At 42.1% G+C, this 19,709-nt stretch overlaps 1 protein-coding gene across 5 annotated transcripts in view; it reads left to right on the plus strand.

Moving 5' to 3' along the window:
- Positions 1-19,709, plus strand: part of Mtus1 (microtubule associated scaffold protein 1) — a 139,914-nt gene that overhangs the window by 52,874 nt on the left and 67,331 nt on the right. Inside the window, exon 1 of one of the 5 annotated variants that reach the window (XM_041644447.1) lies at positions 15,850-16,054. The exons of the other annotated variants lie outside the window; for them this stretch is intronic. Within the exon in view, the coding sequence (XP_041500381.1) occupies positions 15,865-16,054 (190 nt within the window). The 5' untranslated portion in view covers positions 15,850-15,864. Of the gene's footprint in view, positions 1-15,849; positions 16,055-19,709 lie in introns of those variants that run through there. 5 annotated transcript variants of the gene reach the window in all.

The raw sequence follows: 19,709 nt of genomic DNA on the forward strand, positions 1-19,709 counted from the left end.
TCTGGATGTGTTCAGTGAGCATTGAGCTTCTGTTTCAGGGGAGCTGCCGTCAGATGGGTTCTGGTCATCTAGATGTAAATCCCAAGGCTCCTACATGGATCAGGGAGTAGAAAATATAGCGTGTGTTTAAAATATTGTGGACATCCTGATTGGTTTGCTTGGTGGAGAATGGTCTCAAGGGTATGCCTACAGTTTTCTTTGTTCGATGGTTGGATATATACAGGGAGAGGTCGTAAGTCAAAATTAAAAAGAGAAAATTAAAAATTAAAAAATTAAAAAGTTTTCAGGAGGTAAATGGCTACAAACTACTTCCAAAGATGGGTGCATGTTTCTGATGAGAGATGATACAAATGTATAGAGGTTACTTCAACCTGTGGACAAAGCCAATGAGGATAAGAACAACGAGATAATTGCAACAGCCAGACAATGAGAGACTAGAGGTGCAGCAGCATCCACAAGAATTTGCCCTTGAAATAAAGGGAATGAAGAAGAATGCAGATGTTAGATTAGGGAGAACAAAGAGGTGAAATGAGTGAAAGCGAGGAACAGCATTGACCCAGTTTTCCAGCTCACTTTTATGACCATAGATGATTCACCCCAAAAGTTTCCGAGGATTTTAATTGACTCATATTTTTTTGTAACCCTAGGAAAGGAAATAAACTAAGATTGTGATCAATGTTGAAGTCTCAATAAGCTTCCTACACAAAGTAGTTCTGCCCATAAACTTGGCTTCTAATGAGCCTGGAAGCTGTCTTTGCTGGTGGTTTTGACGCTGCCCTTGTCCCCAGGACCCTGTGCTAATCAAATGCCTTTCCTATTGAGACACACCCCAGGCTTTTCCTGCATTCCTTTCTTGATTTTCAGTGTAAGTGTCACCTGCTAAAATCTTCCTTGGTGGCTATGGAAGGCTCTATTTCGGGAAGGCTCAGGAAGGATGGACTCTCCAACTCTTGGTTTACTGTGCTCCGAATTTTAAATGTTCTCTCAGGTTCCCAGGCCCGTGACTAAGGGAGTTATTTTTGTTTAGTGCCCATTCTGAGCCAGCCGATATACTCGGTGAAAGTGCTCAGAGACAGGTACCGACGGCACCGCCCTCAGCACCCGCTTCTGCGTTATTCCAGTCATCGTGAGAACCTTGCTTGGTGGATGTTCTTGTTGCTCTGCCAAATTACCCCTCTTAGGCCTGGGGTTGTTTATGTGGTGATTCACCTGTGCTGCTGTGGTTCCTAATGTCAGCTTGCCTTTGAATCCAAGCATGTGGGGAGAGCATTATCGTGGCTAAATCCTGAAGTCACACTTCACAGTATGTGAGCAAAGGGTGGAGATGAAGCCCTGTGTCCTGGATGGTAATTGAATTAGCAGGTAGCTGGAGGGTTACTAGTTGCATGGCGTAATCCAAACCTAGAGAATCGAACAGATTGTGATTCTTACCAGCTGAATAAGGAAGGTGATGGGTTCTCGTTTCATATCTTGTTCTAACAGTAAAAAAGATAAGTAATAACACTTCCACAAACAGGCACTGTGGGTGTCAAGCCTCTGGTTTATGCCCTTACTTGGATTGAAGACCAGTCTTAATTGACGCTGGTGTTTTCTAATGTTTAAGACCCCGCAGAAGGGTAGATGTGGTGATTTTTATCTGTGTTTGCAGCCCTTGGTAGGTGGAGGCAGGCAAATTGCCCTAAGTTTGAGCTACACAGACCCTGTCTCATAAAGAGAACATACCAAACAAACAAACAGAACCCAGAAATAGAAAGAATACACATGGATGGAAAACTAGGCAGGATAATTTAGAGGTGGAGGACAAGGACAGAGAGGCTGGAAATAGAGGAAGGTACATGGCCAGTGAGGACACACCAGGACCAGATCTGTAATAAAGAACAGAGGGGCAGTTTTCCAGCAAAGGCAGCCAGTATGATTTGACTTCCCCAATGCTTTGAATTTTAATCAGTTGATTTAGGTAGTTTTTCAATTCTTCTCTTTCCATCATAGTAGGTTATTATAAAAGTAACATTTTAACTGAACAACAAGGAGAGGGGAAAAAACCCTCCTTTCAATTTACCACCACAATAACTTTCTGCTGTCAGAATGTATGGCTAGTATTCCTGTGCAGATATGGACATATTTACAGGGCCAATAGAAATCCCATTGTGAATGATCAGCAGTCAGATTAGTTCTGTTTACAAGGTACTTGAAATGCGTTTAAGGTTTAACGTTTAAGGTTTCTTTTTTTTTTCTTTTTTGGATTTTTCGAGACAGAGTTTCTTCGTAGCTTTTGGTTCCTGTTCTGGAACTAGCTCTTGTAGACCAGGCTGGCCTCGAACTCACAGAGATCTGCCTGTTTCTGCCTCCCGAGTGCTGGGATTAAAGGCGTGCGCGCTACCACCGCCCGGCTAAGGTTTCTTTTTCTATCAAGTACTATATCTGCATGTACACCTGGATGTCAGCAGAGGGCACTGGATCTCACTAAAGATAATTGTGAGCTATCTGTGGCTTCTGGGAATTGAACTCAGGACATCTGGAAGAGAAACAAGTGTTCTTAACAGCAGAGCCCCCCTATTTAAGATTTTTAAATTTTGTTAGTAACATGGCTCTCTCTCTCTCTCTCTCTCTCTCTCTCTCGTTCTTTGTTTTTTTTGAGACAGGGTTTCTGTGTAGCTTTGTTTTTTATTGACATCATTTTCTGCATGTGCTGATTGTAGGTTTGTAGTATGGTACTGTAACAACACTACAGGAGGTGTAATTTGGGAATGATAGAAATTAATTTGGCATGCAGTCTGAACAATGGGAAGTCCAAGGATTCAGTGCTGGTACCATCCCATGCACACAGGCAAGGGAGAGTATGAGAGAGTAAACATGAAAGAGGATATCAAACTCACCTGTTTAACAAACCTGCTCTCCCAGTAACCACGCAGCCCAAAAGTACATTGTTTCTTTCTTGAGTCCCAAGTTGTCACAGCCTCAATTTCCTTAAGAGGCCATTCCTCCCAACACTGCTGCACTGGTGATTAAGTTTTCAACACATGTGTTCTTGGGGGCTTGTTGACGTCATAATGACTGTTTGCTTCTTTAGATAGTTTATGAGCATTTAGAGAGGTTTCCAGATCTCCCGCATCATGCTATAATAAATGGCCTTACACAGAAGAACTTTGTACAGATATACATAAGCTAGTCTGTTTCTGGATACATTCCTTTAGGTGGACTCAAAGGGTGTGGACGTTGTTAATGCTTTGGGTTTGTTTTATTAAGTTGTCATTCAGAAACACTATGCAAGTCTATGCACCGTCTCTGATGCCAGAATGTTTTCCAAAGCACTTGCCAGTATTTTGTTGTTTCTGCAGCTCTTTCCTGAAATTCATATTTAGACAGGTGCAAAATGGCATTTAAATCGGTGTATAACTTGATACTCAGATATTTATTGAATGCACATGAACTCACTTATGTGCTAGAGAATGACAGTGAATACGGAATCAAAACGGGCCCTGGACATTCTGCCATGCTGTGTAAAATGGGCTGTGTATGAATAAAGCCCATAGTGCATTTGGTACTGATCATCGGAGAAGATAGAAAAACTTTTAAAAGTGCGTGCACACTTGTGTGCGTGTCCACGTGGTGGGAGTGAAATTTTAGTGCAGTGGGCACGGGGCTGTGAGTTAAGGACTGAAGGAACCAGGCCTCCGAACAGCAGCAGGCACCTGAGAACTGGGTTCTAGGAACTGGAGGCTCGAGGGAGGAGCAAAGAAATGGGAAGGCTGGCGAATGCAGAGCCAAGTTATGGGTAGGCTTAAAAACCATAAGGGCTTTGGCTCTGAGTCTTAGTGACTTAAACCTTTAGAGTTTCTCTGTGTTGAGAACAGACTTGAGTGCAAGTGGGTTTAGGAGCTGGGGAGGAAGTGGTGTTGCTGGAATTGCAGCCGAAGATTGTGGCAGGTTCTGGCTATATGCTGATGCTGGTTGTTAGAAGGAGAGCTTGATGGGGTTGAATGAGCGATGAGGAACAGATAGATGTGCCTCTCAGCTGACGTAGAAGGGACGATGATGATAGAATGGAGATCAGGAACTCAGTTTTAGAGATACTGAGTTGAGGCGAATAGTAGATATAAACCAGGTATGGAGTCGCAGCTTTGCATGTGTGGTCTAAAAGGCATTGGTTTAGGGATACAGATTTGGGATTCAGAAACCTGTAGATAGATGTGAAAAACAGCACACTGGAGAAGGATACCACTAAGTGTGGAAAGTGACTTTGTCCAGGACACCTGTCTGGTCTTTTTAGCTGAAAGGAGTAGGGAATGAGGGGAAATCACGGAGAGGTCAAGAAGGGACAGCTAGGGATGGAGGAGCAAAGTCAGTCAGAGCTGGCCACAGAAGATCAGTTACCCACATCTAACACCACTGGCAAGGTAATAGGGCAGGTAAGAGCAACTTGAATCAGGTAACAATTGACTAAAAACACAGGTTTGTGCATCTATTTGACAGGAAGCCTAGAGGAAGGCCATTTCCAGTTTGGTGATTAAGTAATGTCGTCTCTTGCTTTCTTGTCCTTCCTCCCCTTCTGATCAGCCTATTAGTGACAAAAATCAGTTAAAACATGGTCGCCAAAAGTTCCACGTGTCGCAAACTCGGGCTGCTGTTCTCAAAGGCTAGAAGCCAAGGACAGTGTCCCAGGGTAGAGGCTTTGTCTTCACATGCCTGCGGGTGTTTATCAGGGAGGAGACATATTTCTTGTCAGCACGCTTCTCAGAACTCAACCAGAGATGATCATCACTCCTTTCATCCGAAGAGGTCAGGAAAGCAAGTATTCAGCTTTAAATGTTTTCTCTGTGGGAACACCAGAGATAGAGCGTAAAAGTGGCAGTTGGGGAGCCAGGAAAGGTATTAGAGATGGGGGTACAACCGTAAAATATTGACTTTACTTGCCCATAGAGCTTTTGTTTATTTGTGATTTGGAGCAAATAATTTGAACTGAGTTGATGCTGCCACTTGTCCGTTAACTTTATACATAGATTTTTAAGTTTATTTTTTTACATTGTCAGAGTTTCCTTTTAGTTTGCTTATTCCTCTATATAACGAGACCTTCACCTTGTACAGGAAAATGACATATTTAGTTATCATTTTTATAATGTAAATCATTATATATATATATATATATAATCATTTTATAGTTTCATTTAAAATATTTTGCTTTTCTACACAATGCATGTTGGTGGCCAATCAGAGCAAGGAGCTAGTATTTTCAGGGCAGTCTTTGCTAGCTACAGTTCTATGTCATTTGTTGCTCATGAGGACCTGTGAGGTAATGCAACTGTAGTCACCTTTCTTTTTTCCTTTCCTTTTCAAGAGACAGGGTTTACCTGTATAGCCTTGGCTATCCTGGAAATTAGCTCTGTAGACCAGGGTGGCCTCTAACTCATAGATCTTCCTGCCTGTGTCTCCCCAGTGCTGGGATTTAACGTGCGATCCACTTGGCTGTAATCACCCACTCTACACAGAGGAAGTAGAAGCCCAGAGAGGCTCAGTAGCCTGTCCCCGGCTGGTGTGTGGTGGAGCTGGAATTGAATTAAGCCACCGGCCTCTAGATGGAGTCTTTTTACCACACACCACAGTACCGCTTAGTTTTTAGTTTAAGTATCTCAATACAAATTCCCTCCTATCCTGAAGTTTCGTTCTGAGGTCTGTATGCAAGTTTACTAATCTGTCTATGTAACTGTGTGTTAAAATAGAAAGCTTTGCTTCTGACCTTTAAAGAATCATAACTGAAATGCCTCACATGAAAGAATTTGCCATTTTCACTATTGTCACCTGTACAGATTTTTTTTTTTTGAGACAGAGTTTCTCTGTAGCTTTGGAGCCTGTCTTGGAACTAGCTCTTGTAGACCAGGCTGGACCTGAACTCAGAGATCCACCTGCCTCTGCTGGGATTAAATTAGGTATGAGCCACCACCACCTGGCTTACCCACATTCGCATTGTTGTGGACCCACCATTCCCATTTCGCAAACATTTCAAGCCCTATTACCTAAGTGTCCTTTTCTCCCAGCCCTTGGCAGTCATACCTATTCTTTCTGTCTCTATGAATTTTCATACTCTGTTGAAGCTCATAGAAGACAAACCATGCAAGAGTTTTCCTGTCGATTGACTTAACGTGACTTCGCACCACGTCTTCAACTTAATTCATGTTGTGGCCATGTCAACATTTCCCTCCTAAGGATGAATAACGACCCCTCACATATCTATCCACACTGTGCTCTATTGATCTGCCTATGAACACTTTGGTGTCTTCCACCCTTGGGTTACGGTGACTAGTACTGCTGCTAACACAGGTGTTTACACCTATCACACGCCCCTCTTTCAGCTCCTCTGGTTTACATTTAGACTTGGATGGCTGGAAGATACAGTAAGTATATGTAGTTATTTGAGGCACTTTCACGCTGCTTTGCGCAGGGGCTACACTAGTTTGCCTTCACAATGGCAATGCTCAAGGCTCTAATAACTCTGGCTGCTCGTCGATGTTTGCTTCTTTTACCCTGGTCATCTTGGTGTGGGTGTGAGGTGGTAGCTCATTGTTTGGGTTTGTACATCGCCAATGGCAAGGGGTGTTTGAGCATCTTTCATCTCAACACCTTCCCGTTAATCATTGGCCTATCTCCTTTGGAGACATCTCTGTCCTTTACCCATTTTCAAATTTAATTGCTGGGATGTTTTGTAGTTTTCATTATTTTTCTTTCTTCTAGAACTTTTAAGCTATTTGGATCTTAATTAGAATTTTCTCAGTGTTTCCTTTAAAATAGGTCACAGGGATATGTTAAAAATGACATGAAACTATAAGTTTAATACAGGGAAAAGTTAGCACATATTCACATTCACATCTACCTTTTTAATGCGTTTCCAGGAGGGACAGAGTATATGTGTATATTGTCCATATGTGTGACTTTTGCTGCTAAAAGATCATTTAAAACATTTTTTCCTGCCATACACAAAAGCTGTTGTTCAGTGTGTATTTTATAAGCAGACTGTTGGTTTTATTTGGAGACTATTTAATATCACAGTGCTATCCAATGAAGCTAATTTATTAAAAGTACCTTGCTAGTGAAAGCATTTAGACCATTAGAGTTTTATCGCAAGTGAACAAGAAGCCACTGTTTTGAGCTATGCAATTTATTTGTTATTGCTTTGGGTTTTACGTTAATTTCCTAATTCCTAGTTACTGTAGGTAATTACTACAACGTTCTTTTTATGCAGTGGCATGTAAGGAGCTGAAATTATAGCCATAGCTGTAAAGAAGTTATTGTTTGTGTTTTAACCCCGCGTTAATTTGGCTCTTTATCTTCCTGCTGATTGCCTGCCTCGTTAATGCTTCCGTGTTACCAGGTGACTGCAGTCATCTTTCCTGTTCTAGGGGAAATTCCCAGACCTTCTGCTCCGGCTGGTGCGCCAGCCTCCTGATTCGTGCCCTGTATTTCTACTCTTCAATTTGGACAGTTGTGCGCGCCCCCTCACTCCACATGATCCAATTCTGTTTCCAATCTTGTGACCCTTCCAAGCTCTGCTTCCCCTCTTCCCACGATAGTCACTACCCCAATTCAGGGCTGAAGTCCCTGTCAGGTGTTGTCTCTCCCAGTTGTAGAGCACCTGCCTCTCCTACATCCCTGTCTTTTCCTTTTCTCGTGTCGTCTGTGTTCCCGCTAAGATGGTCACTGCCTAGCACTGTGTGTCACCTCACGGAGCATGGTGACTTTTCTAGTTTACGCTTTCTTTTGCAATCTTTTAGTTTCTGTAGTAAGGTGTCGGTTGTTTCTGGTGCACATTCCTGTGCTTTGTGATTGTGTGCAGTTAACCTTTCCGGCTAAGCAAGTGATACTTGTGTAACATATGCTCCTATGTGAATCCATTGCCCAGATCCTTTAAAAAATGGTCTGTGTTACCTACAGTAAGTAACACTGTAGTTGATTTCCATTCTCTCCCTCTCTCTGAATCTTATCCACAAAAGCTGTTCATTTTATTAACTATGAACTGAGACTCAATTGCTTTTCAATGCCAAATAGTCTCTCAATGATGTGTTAAATCTGTTTGTCATGTCCAGTTGGTAGAAATTACCTTGGCTGGTAGATGTCTCTGGTTCTGGAAATTGCTATCATTCCTTTTTTTTTGAAGGTGTTTCTCTTGTAGTGTGGACTCGCCTACCTTTTCCAGGGTATTCCTTAGAGTAGGCTGGATCAGGGCTGAAAGACTGGCTATGCCCCGCTGTGAAGGCCTCAGGGCTTTCTCTAGGAGAATAAAATATTTAATAGTAGAAGTATCAGGACAGAGGAGGGCCATTTAGGAGTTCATTCTTTAGCTTTCATTTCCCGCCCTAGGAAACACATCCATTATGAAATCATGAATTTTCCAGTAGTAAAGTGGCTGTCTTCATAACAATCATATAAAAGATATGAATGAAGGCATTGACCTGGTTTCTTTCTTTAGTGAAATAAAAGGAATTGACCACCCGCCACTGTTTGCAGGTGAGCAGGAGTGAAATAGTTACTGCAACCTTGTCCATCCTTCTTTCTTTCTTTGTTTCTGGATCTATTTTGTATTGGGTGCCATATGTTTGAAAGCAGCAGCATAGTCTTCAGTGTTTATTTTATCTGTGTTCCTCATTCAAAGAAAATTCATTACAAATAAATGTTTAAGCATCAATCATGAAGGAAGGGAAATTTTCTTACACTTGGCTTTCTCTTTTCCAGTACACTCCATTTTGCTATACCCCGTGATAGTCCCACCATACTGCAGAATTTTTTTTATAATTGTTTCATTTATAGTTTAAATTTTATATGTGGTTAGTATCTTCTTTCATACTCTTGAACTGGAAGAATTAATATGGTTAAAATGGCTATATCAAAAAAATTAATTTACATGTTTATTACAATACCACCAAAATCCCAACATCATATTTCACAGATTAAGAATTAAACAGTCATACTGGGTGGTGGTGGTGCACCCCTTGAATCCCAGCACTTGGGAGGCACAGGCAAGCAGATCTCTCGAGGACATCATAGTCTACAAAGTGAGTTTCAGGATAGGTGCCAAAGCTACACAGAGAAACTGTGTCAGGGGTTAAAAAAAAGAATTAAGCAGTCCTAATTTATATGGAACTAAAAAAGTCTACAAATAGCCAACACAATCTGAAGGTGTAAGAAACATGGCTGGAGGTATCACAATAGCTAACCTCGAATTATACTACAGAGATAGTGCCCAAATACAGCCCGGTATACAAACATCCTCTTAGACCAATAGAATAGAGTTAGGATCTGTAGGGTGGAACCTAATTGTTGACAAAGGAAGCAAAAACCCATGCAGTGGGAAAAAAAGCCTTTCAACAAATGGGGCTGACGTATCTGTGATATCTACCTAGAGAAGAATGAAATTAGATTCCTGCCTTTCACAGTAGATTAAAGGTCTTTATTTAAAACCTGAAGCTGCAAGAGGGAACCAGCAAACATTCCTGAAGACATAGGGTAGACGACACTTGTCTGAACTGAACTCAGTGATGCAGGAACTAGCCCCCGGTATCGGCAAGTGGAATTTCTTGAAATTAAAAAGTTTGTGCACAAAGGAGTCTAGACAAGCATCCCACAAAATGCAAGAGCATCTTTACCAGCTGTACTTCAGAAAGGCAATTTATATCCCAAAACTGCAAAAAGTAAGTAACAAGGAAATAAATTTGCCAGTCAATAGATGTTCTAATGGAACACACATGTCTCAATAGAAGACACACAGAAGACTAATCACTATTGAGTGATAATATCCCTAGTCATCAGAGAATGTGAACTAAAATTATTGTAAGATATAACCTTCCTCCAGTCAGAATGGTGGTCATCAAGCAATCTGACAAGTGTGGGTGTGGGGAAAGAGGGGCCCTTACTCATTTCTGGGGGGAATGCAAAAACAATGCGTTGTTTGGGAAGCAGTCTGTAAGTTTCTAAGAATAAAAATAAATACACTATGACCCAAGAATTCCATTCCTGGGCATATACTTGAAGTCCACAACCTATCACCAAGATACTAGATTCTGTGTGATAGTGCCTCTCTATTCATGACAGCAAGGCAAACGAATCAGCTCTATATGTCTATCAACAGATGCATAACAAGAATATGGTACATATACAAAATAGAACATTACTCAACTGTAAAGAAGAGTGAAATCATGAAAACTGCAGGAAAATGGATAGAGTTGCAAAATATATTGAGGTCACCAAAACTCAGAAAGAATCATGTCTTCTCCATGTGCAGATCCTAGCCTACAGTGCATATATGTATGTTTACATGTATATGTGTAAATAGCTCAAGTGTGTACATAGTATAATGTTTATAAGGGAGAACAAGGGAGGCCTATTAGGTGATGAAGAATACAATACAGGCTAAAGGACTTGAGTCATCAGAGAGCATAAAGCTATGGTTTTCTAGTTTTGCTTTTTCTTTTTTCATAGCAGATATATTATAGAAGTGTAAGGTAGTGAAAATCTTTTTTTTTTTTTTTTAGATTTATTTATTAAGTATACAATGGTCTGCCTGCATGCATGCCTGCAGGCCAGAAGAGGGCATCAGATCTCATTACAGATGGTTGTGAGCCACCATGTGGTTGCTGGGAATTGAACTCAGGACCTTTGGAAGAGCAGGCAATGCTCTTAACCACTGAGCCATCTCTCCAGCCCAATAGTGAAAATCTTAAGCCCTCTATTGCTTCAGAATGGCTGTTCTGGGTGTAGAAATCCACATGGATCTATAGAGTTCGGGACTGGGCCAGCGTGTGTTTGAGAGGTTAACTTAAATCAGCCATGTGCTATTTTTGTGCATAAGTAGAATAAAGTGATTTTGATACAAAATTGTGAAAAATTTGGTACTTAGGCAGCACACCTCCCATTTTACTCAGTGCCAGCAAGCACCTTTCTGTACTGTCCATGGTGTATACATTTCATTATTTCTATAACCATTCCTCTCAGACTCCCCTTAGGACCCAGTGGAAGCACCAGGAGTGCTAGGGAAGCAATGCCTGTTTGGCACTCATGTTTTGTGTGGGTGCTTTCTCCTCATAGCTCAGGCTCAGCTTTAAACTCATCTAGCTCTGATGCTGGTTCTTTTTCCTTTAACTGGGATCTGTGGTCCAGCACAGGGATGATGGCTGGACATCAGACTCAGTACCTGGGATCTGCTTCCCCTTGGTCCAGCACAGGGATGATGGCTGGACATCAGACTCAGCTCCTGGGATCTGCTTCCCCTTCCCCATGGTACAGCACAGGGATGATGGTTGGGCATCAGACTCAGTACCTGGGATCTGCTTTCCCGGGGTATAGCGCAGGGATGATGGTTAGGCGCCAGACTCACTGCGCCGGTCAGACACGTGGTACAAGCAAGCTGTTCACTTATCTAAGTTGCTTTTATAAAATGATAACGTAACAATACATTACCAGGATTAGTCTCAGCATTAGAAGTGTGACTTGGGGAGGCTGGAGAGATTGTAAAGTATTTGCCGTGCAAGCATGAGAACCTGTTTGATCCCTAGCATCTACATAAAGAAGGCAGGCTGGTTAATTGATGTTAACCAATCAGCTTAACCTGACAAATGCTAGGTCAACGAGAGACCCTGTCTCAAAAAGTCGTGGTGAACAGCCCTGAGGAATGCAATCCACGGTTGCCCTCTAGCTTCCTTGTGCATGCATGCTTGTGCGCACACCTGCTGTTCACATGTGTATGTATCTGCATGAACACATACATATTGGGAGACCAGGTATAGAGGCCATGTCTGCTGTCCAAGTGCTCTGGAGGCTGAAGCAGGATGATCACTTGAGCCCAGGAAGCTGGGCAACTTAGCAAGACTCTGCCTTTCCAAGTTAAGCTTTTGGGGAAATTGGTAGAAGGGATAAGACTGGATGGGTGGGCCAATCAAGGATTCCCTTAGATCTTTCCTAATGAAAGAGGCCTAAAGCAGGTCAGGGGATGGTGGTTGTGAGTGGGCAGCGTGCTTCTGGGTGGGCTGTGGATTAGGGTGAGGACGATGTAGGTCTTCTGAGGCCAGCTAGGCAAGGTTTGCAAATCTGTGATACCTTCAACGACAGTACTGGGAAAGATGCCTTTGCGAGGATCCTTCCTCTTCAGGGCTTGTTCAGCCTTGGCTACACTGTAGCTGTGGTCCAGAAAGTTTGATCTGTTTGCCCCACCTTGCGCATTGTTTCTGGAGATGACTTTGTCCGAATGTTTTTGCACATGGGACACTAATTTGGTGGATTTATATTCTCAAGATCTACTTTGCCGTTCCTCTAAAAGCAAGTGAAAACAGTAGGCCTAAAAAATAGCAGGGTGGGTGTTTGAATGTGTGTACACGTGTGCTGTAACTGTTAGGACTATTTAATTAAGAGTCAGTTTGCCTTGTAAAAACGGTGACTTTTAGTGCCTCCGTGTTGATGGTGAGAGTGTGTATTAATGAAATTAGACCTTTACTCCTGGCGTGGAAAGAAAACTGATTTGACAAACATCTGTTGCAGCTCACTCTCTGCTCCTTGCTTTGTAAAGGCCAAGGGACAGAGTTGAACCGGGAAGACTTCTGTTCTCGGACCTTAGAGACTAGTCTAGAATAATGTGCTCAAGAAGCAAGTATGAGACATGAGCAAGAGCGATAACGGGGTGGGGCGTGGTGTTGAGGGGGAGGGCGACTGGCAGGAGACCTTTGTGGAGAAGCCATGTGTCTCAACAATGCAGCCCAGATTTAATGAAAATGTAAAGGTACTGGGCATTGAACCCAGGGCCTCGCACACACTAGACAAGCGCTCTGTTGCTAGGACAAGCCAGCAAACACAACATTCTGGCATCAGCACCTTCTATGCCATTGATAAATTACGATACCATCATTTTCATTAAAGGTCTTTCCGACCCTTGATACTCTTTAGGTCTGTTATGCTACCAGCGTGGATAGCATTAAGAGACTTGGTGCCAGAACATATGGAGTAAACGCGATACCAGTATTTTGGTGATTGTATAGTGAAAAGGAAATGAAGATAAAATAGGCCCAAATAAGCCAGAGAGTGTCCACGTTGAAACACAATAAGGAATTCATATGATTGGGGTTGGGATTCAGAACGAGGGTGGGGCGGAGCTTGAGAATTCAAGGTTCATTCTCATGTATGTCCTTGAGAATAAGTATGTAAAATAGACTTCCAAGAGAGCAAGCGTGTATTTGAAGAGTTCTGACCAAAGAGTAGAGTTTGGGAAGTGCATGTTTAGGTCGTGTGACTATCCTATAATGTTCCTGGGACGTCAGAGGATGAGAAAGAAGCGTATGCACAAGGGGAGCTGGAAGCCTTTTCCATCCACCCTTCAGTGAAAGACACTCCACATTGTTTAACAAACGAGCTGTAAAGATGAAAAAAGGGTGAGCGTGCGCCCCCTGCTGTTCAACTCTAGGCATTTTTATTTAATAGAAAATTTCCCCAACTGCATTTTTGTTTCTGTTTTGAGTGCTTTTCAATTTTCATCTGTTTCTTTTTTATTGTGGCTACCTCATGTGTGCACTTGCTTGTCTTAATGTGAAGATGAGGGGTAGCATTCCAGTTCACTTCTACTTCTACTTTGATGACGATTTTTCCACAAGTCTCCTTCCTGAATGGTTCTTCTGCTGTGTGAGTTACTCCAGGTTAGAGGCTTTCAGCCACATTTCTCGCAGCTTAATTGCTTCTGTCCTCTGCTCCTGAATAATTCAGAGGAAGTAAGTGTGTGCAGAGCTTCCTTCTTTCATCTGAAGCAGCGTGGTGTTGCGTTCATTCTGCATTCTGATTCCGTAGTCCTTGTAGAAGTTTGAGTGTTCAAGCTTCAAGCACCAGCTTTCACAGTGGATAGCAGTAGAAAATTGTTTTTTTTTTTTCTTTCTTTCTTTCTTTTTTTTTTTTAAATCCCAAGGAAAACTTCTGTTCTTGAAAGCCGCACTTCTGGGATGAATTCGCCTAGACCACTTCCTATCCCCCAAGCATCTTCGATGCACAGGGTAGGAAGCTCCTGGTCAGTGGCCAGCACCCACGAGGATCTGAGTGCCCACAGTCATAACTGTAAGTCAGACTAATGTCACACTTTGTGGGTTGTTGAGACAGTTGTCGCAGGCAAAGCTAACGGGCAAACTGCTTTTGTGTCTGTTGCTTAGTGGGAAGTTTGCACATTAATTCTTAGTAATTGCTCCAAAGTCTGGCAGAAAGACAAGTTCTTAGGAAGAGATTTCTTGGGATGAACGTCCAGGCTACATGTCCATGGGACCTGCTGTATAAGGGATCTTAAAGTATGTTATTTAAATTGATGTGATGATTGTGTGGGGGCTGTTTGCAAAAGGATAGCAGCTGGGGCTCTTGTGGTCCAACTGGAAAGTGGAAAAACCATCACCGCGGTTTGGTTTGGTTTGTGAAAGACTGTCTTGGAGAAGTGCTTTGTAATCTCTTACTTTAGATGCTGGTTCCAAGTGAGGTACAGATTATTTATATCGTAAATCGTTTAAACTCAGGGAAATACTCAAAGTTTCCGTAAATTCTGTTTTCTGCCTGTCAAGTGGGCAAACGAGCCCAGCGCTCTTTCATTCAGCAGCTGTATTCGGAAAAGTGCTTTTTGTTTTGTTTTTTCTTCTTGTGCCTTTTTCTCTTTTCCCCTTAAATTTCCTCACAAAACAGTTCGTGAATTAGCTAAGACAGTTTTGGAGGGCCTGCTGTGCCCAGGGTGGCAGTGGGTATGGGGCGGGGGGGGGGGGGGGGGGGAGACTGCAGGGTACAGAGAAATGTCATTTCATCATTAATAAGAAGCAGATGAGAAAGATAGTGTGTATGTTTGTGAGTGTCAGAAATGAGAGCTCTTTGCTTTAGCAACAAATCCATGTCTTTTCTTTCTTTTTTTTTGGTGAAGAAATTGGAACAAAGTCGTTGAACCTCTTGTGTGCTGAACAGCATCACATGGCTACCATACACGATTTACTATTTTCTTCCTGCACCCCAATACCTTTGGTTATTACTTTGGTCTTCTAGTAATTGAGACTAATTGAGGCTCAGAGATTGCATTACAGGTCCAAAGTCACACAGCAAGTATGTGGCAGAATGGCGTATGACAATAGGCATTGAGTTAACGACAAAGGACACGTTTCAAACAGGTCCCTTAATGCAGCAGCTGGTCTCATAGGCATGTAAGGAGCTGCATGGAGGCTCTTGACAAATGCTAGAATAGACTGATTAAATTTAAACAGGATTATTGTCTGCCTATTGTTTGGGATTTTAAAGTGGTGGGGCAAAGCCCAGAGGGGTTGCATACAACAACAGCTAATTCTCTGAATGTGAAAAGGTGACTCACATGTGTATTATTCTACAGTAGTCTCCCATGTAGACTTCTTTGTCCTACAGCAGAAATTTTAAAAAACAAACTATCCAGACAGAATCCCCACGAGCCCTAAAAGCCATAACAGTGGACTTTGTGACGCTTGGAGCAGACACATTCCTTACTATCATACCCAGCATTTCCCACTGAACAGCCATGTTGATCTGGCCACCGTCCATCCAGGAGTAGCATGTCTGACCCTCCCCGGGAGGCTGCGAAATGCTTTTGTCTTTCCTTTTTGTCCTGTAACAAAAGGGTTTACCATGCACCCACAGAGCCCGTCTAGTGGCCGTGTGTCCCTCATACAGATTAAGCATTCACATCAGTGAGTCCCTTTCTTAGTCTGATTTGCTAGCCCGGTTAATCTGTTCTGTGTAGTGCCTGGCAGCTTACAGTTCCCCCCCTCCCCATCCTAATTCACTGAGAGCAAGCATGAGGGATGCGAGCGTGAACATGGCTGCAGCTCTCCCTGCCTGAGCCTGCTTCGATCCTTTTAAATGACTATACCCGGAGGATTTCGCAGTTGTACAGAAACTGATATTTCTTCAAAGAGCTTTATCAATTCTACCCTCACACCCCCGGCTGGCTCAGAAAAGCAGTATGATGCTACCTTATTGGCACTGCTGGTCGTGGGATCCTACAGCCTTTGTATAATTCCTTTGTTAGCCACGCTTACTAGGAAAAGAAGTAGGTCGACGATTTCTCATTTGATTCTTTGCTTTGTAAGCATGCTTTAATTTTTATTAAATAAATTGGTTTTAGGACCTCTTGGTTGTTAGCTTTGTGACCTGGAATTTATATTGACTGTACTGTTTCTTGGTTGTATTTATGTATGTTTAAGATGGGAAAGGGTCTGTTGGGAATGAATTTTATTGTGTGTTTTCTGTATGTGGGGACTTAAATTATAATTCAGCTTATCAGTATTCTTGGTATGATTTTATCCTATTACCAAACACTATTTGATTTAATTTTTGTAGGTTTTGCATATATAACTGGCAGTTGTGCAAATGTAGAAAAATCTTTAGAATTTAAATGAAAGCATGAGATTTGTTAGTTGTCTTCTTTAGTTACAATTAATATATGACTCATATGAAAGTTTTAAATGTATATGTGCTTTTAAAAAGCTACCTTAACATATAAAAAATCCTTTTCAGCCAAAATTGTCTTGCTGCTGATATGGAGGGAGGTGGGTCACATTAGGAAAGAATTTAATCTTTTGCTGGAGATCATGACTCTAGTCAGCTTCAACACTGGAGCCTTTTCAAGGGTGGTGCTCGCTTCCTTTGCTTGCTTTCTCTTTGGTATGTGTTGTTAGTGGCATCAGTTAAGAACTTCATAGAGAACCATAGTGTTGTTGGGAAACTGGCATCCAGTCCTTGGTCCTTGGGGATCTTTAGAAACGATGTTACCAAGTTATAAATGGGTTGAACGAAGAGGTATAAGGAACTTATAGTATCTGGGAGTTTAGCAGTGTTTTTGCTGTTTAATGAGTGCATAGAAAAACATTAAAGCAAAAAATAATGACCTTTGGATATTAGTGTAAAGATCGCACAGTAGTTTCTATGACAAATGACAGATCATTGTGCAATTTGGTAGTAGGTCTTGAGAAAGTAGTTTTGCCACGTGAGCAGGGCTATGAAGACAAGAGATTTCCTTCCTCTTTTCCTTTGGCCACAAAAGCATGTTTATTTTTGAGAGACAGATGGCATGGGGCAATGGCAGAGATGCAAACTAAAGCTATTTGCACTCTGTCAGTAATAGATCAGAAGGATTAGCTAAAGAAATGGGCCACCCTCTCTTCCACCCTGGTGGCAGCCTAGCTGACAGACAGTGATCTATAGCAGTGGGCACTCACCTGGGACTCATTCAGGTCTCTATTGACTCATGGTGAGTTGTACAATCATCGTTTAGCATCAGTTCTTGAATCTGATGAGTGAGAAGGAAGTGCTGGACCATCCTCAGCATCCTTCTAGCAGTGTGCCTCTGGTTCCTTTTCTTCACTGCAGTACGAGGTACGAGGATGCCACATGATTTGGAAGAAAAGCACTTTGTTTTGCTCAGCTGACCAAGTGGGCAGAAGGATGACTCTTCCCGATCCTCAGTTTTGTTTTTCTTGTGGCAAGAACGGTTAGTGAGTATTGTCAATACTAGAAAGTTGATAAGAACCTATAGAGTTGATCCTTTCTCAGGCTACCTCCAGGTTCAGAGGAAAAGGTTGGTGTTTGACTAGTGATGTCTGGCACAGGCAAAGGATCAAGCTGGGCAGTGTGTGGCACTGACTCCGGGTCACAAGACATGTTAGTGTGCACACCCTTTTATTAATCTTTGTTCTTTTAGTATCTTTGTATAGTGTGTATGAGACAGTCTTGTGATTACAAAGTTAAATGAGTGTTGCTTTTGAACATTTAGAAACTTGGGCTTGAGTGATTTGATTTCAAGCGAAGGTAGGCAGATAATCTGGCACAGTGGGGAGCATTAAGATGATTCACAGAGAATTTCAGAAGAGAGCAAAGTGTTGTCTCTGTGCCGATACATGTTGTTCAAGAAAACAAAAACTCTTTTCAACTTAGACGCCAGAATGTAGTAAGAAATGTTAGTTCGCAAGTCAACTCTGGGACCAGTGAGAAGCTCTTTTGCTTAGTAGGATGATTGCTGCGTCTGCTTAGATTTTTATGAAACAGTCGCTGCCTTCTCTTCTTAGGTTTTGTCATCTTCACTTTTGAGTCCACTTGAACACACCCTGGGATGGGGAAAGGAAAATAAGGATTCCAGAAAAGTCTGTTGTAGCATAAGCAAACACTTCTGACAAAGGAGGACATGAAAATAGGACAGCTCTGGATGAGGAGATCATTAGAAACTATTCCAATTACCGTGCTAGCCGCTGAGTAGAAGATAGAAGACACACTTCAAGGGCTTCCTGCCTCAGAGTAGCACTTAACCTTCCAGGCTGGAATTTATTGGGAAGTAATGTACCAGCCAACAGTAAAGGGCTTGGAGAATTGAGAGAATACGTACATGTTAGGTCGTGCAAGTATGTTTGGCTTATTCCATCCGGTAAAGTCAGAGTTCAGACAATGGATAATCATGAAATGTGAATATTTGCCATACACACGTATATAAATATATAAGTATATGTAAGAATGTTGACATGTATATTTGTGTCTGAGGCTAGCATATTTTGTTGCTGACATGAATTTTGACTCTGTTGTGTCCCAAAGTTGACTGAATCCGTTGTCATAGTGAACCTTCGAGAGTTAGCACCAAGCTAGTTTTATTTCCAGAACAGCATCTACTGTTCTGTGAGGCCAGCAGTCAGGGGTCTCGGGCCTCATAAGAATCATGTCCTTCTCTTCAGTGAGAAATTCCTTCAGGAAGTTTTGTAAGCAGCGGATCTTTGTGTCTAAATCTCAGAAAGGTGAGGCATGCATCCAGCATTGTGGAAAATCTTATCTCCTGTTCATAAATTGAACTGAATTTGGTTCAAAGTTGGAACAAATAGCTTAATTTGTTGCTGAGTAGAATCAAAGTTGCTCCAAGATAAAAGCAAGTCTGAAATCCAATTGTTAAAACAAAAGGGACTTCTCTGATTGGATTCAAGTCAGTTGAGCACCTACTGAAATCCAGTGCCCACTTGTCGTGAAATATTGGTACTGACCCCTGCCCTGCCCACCATATGTCCTTTAGAATGTTAAGCTGAATGATATACCGCCTTGTCCATTAGCATCCTGCCAAGTTTGGAAAGTTCCACTCTGTAGGTTCTGGGCAAAGTGAGAATTGAAAAGCAGGACAGAAACTGGGCAGAAGCTTGCCAGCGGGAGGGCAGGTTGGTTCCGATCTAATATTAGGAACGTTATCTGGGCATAGGTGAGCTAACAGATGGCTCAGTGTACAGATACCATGTGAGGACCTGGAGAGCATCTGACGTGTGTGAGCATTGTTGGTGGGGATTGAGGTCATTTAGCCTACTGAAAAACTTCATGTTGACTTCACATTAATAATTTGTTTGTGAGCAAGAGAAAAGTATCACCCTTTCCTAGGCCAGGAAAAGGGTCAAAGTCAGTCAACCATCCTGCTTCAAGGTGCATATACTAAAATTGAAATGATACAGAGATGCTCACAGGGCTCCTGCACCTGGTGACACACATTCATGTGGAACATTCTATACCCAAAAAAAGTTATGACTTATGTGTTGAGTGGCAGGATAGAACTGGATGCCTAGAATTATGCGTTGACCATTTCTTCGAGAAAATAAAAGATCGGGACTGGAAGTGGCGAAGAGATTTTGTGTTTTCATATAGATGATTTTCACTATGTAGGTGAGAGTCTCTTTATGTTTTTATTT

Source organism: Microtus oregoni, unplaced genomic scaffold (genome assembly GCF_018167655.1).
Source record: "Microtus oregoni isolate MIOR12 unplaced genomic scaffold, Mior012 000096F_ref0000112, whole genome shotgun sequence".
Classification (NCBI taxonomy): domain Eukaryota; kingdom Metazoa; phylum Chordata; class Mammalia; order Rodentia; family Cricetidae; genus Microtus; species Microtus oregoni.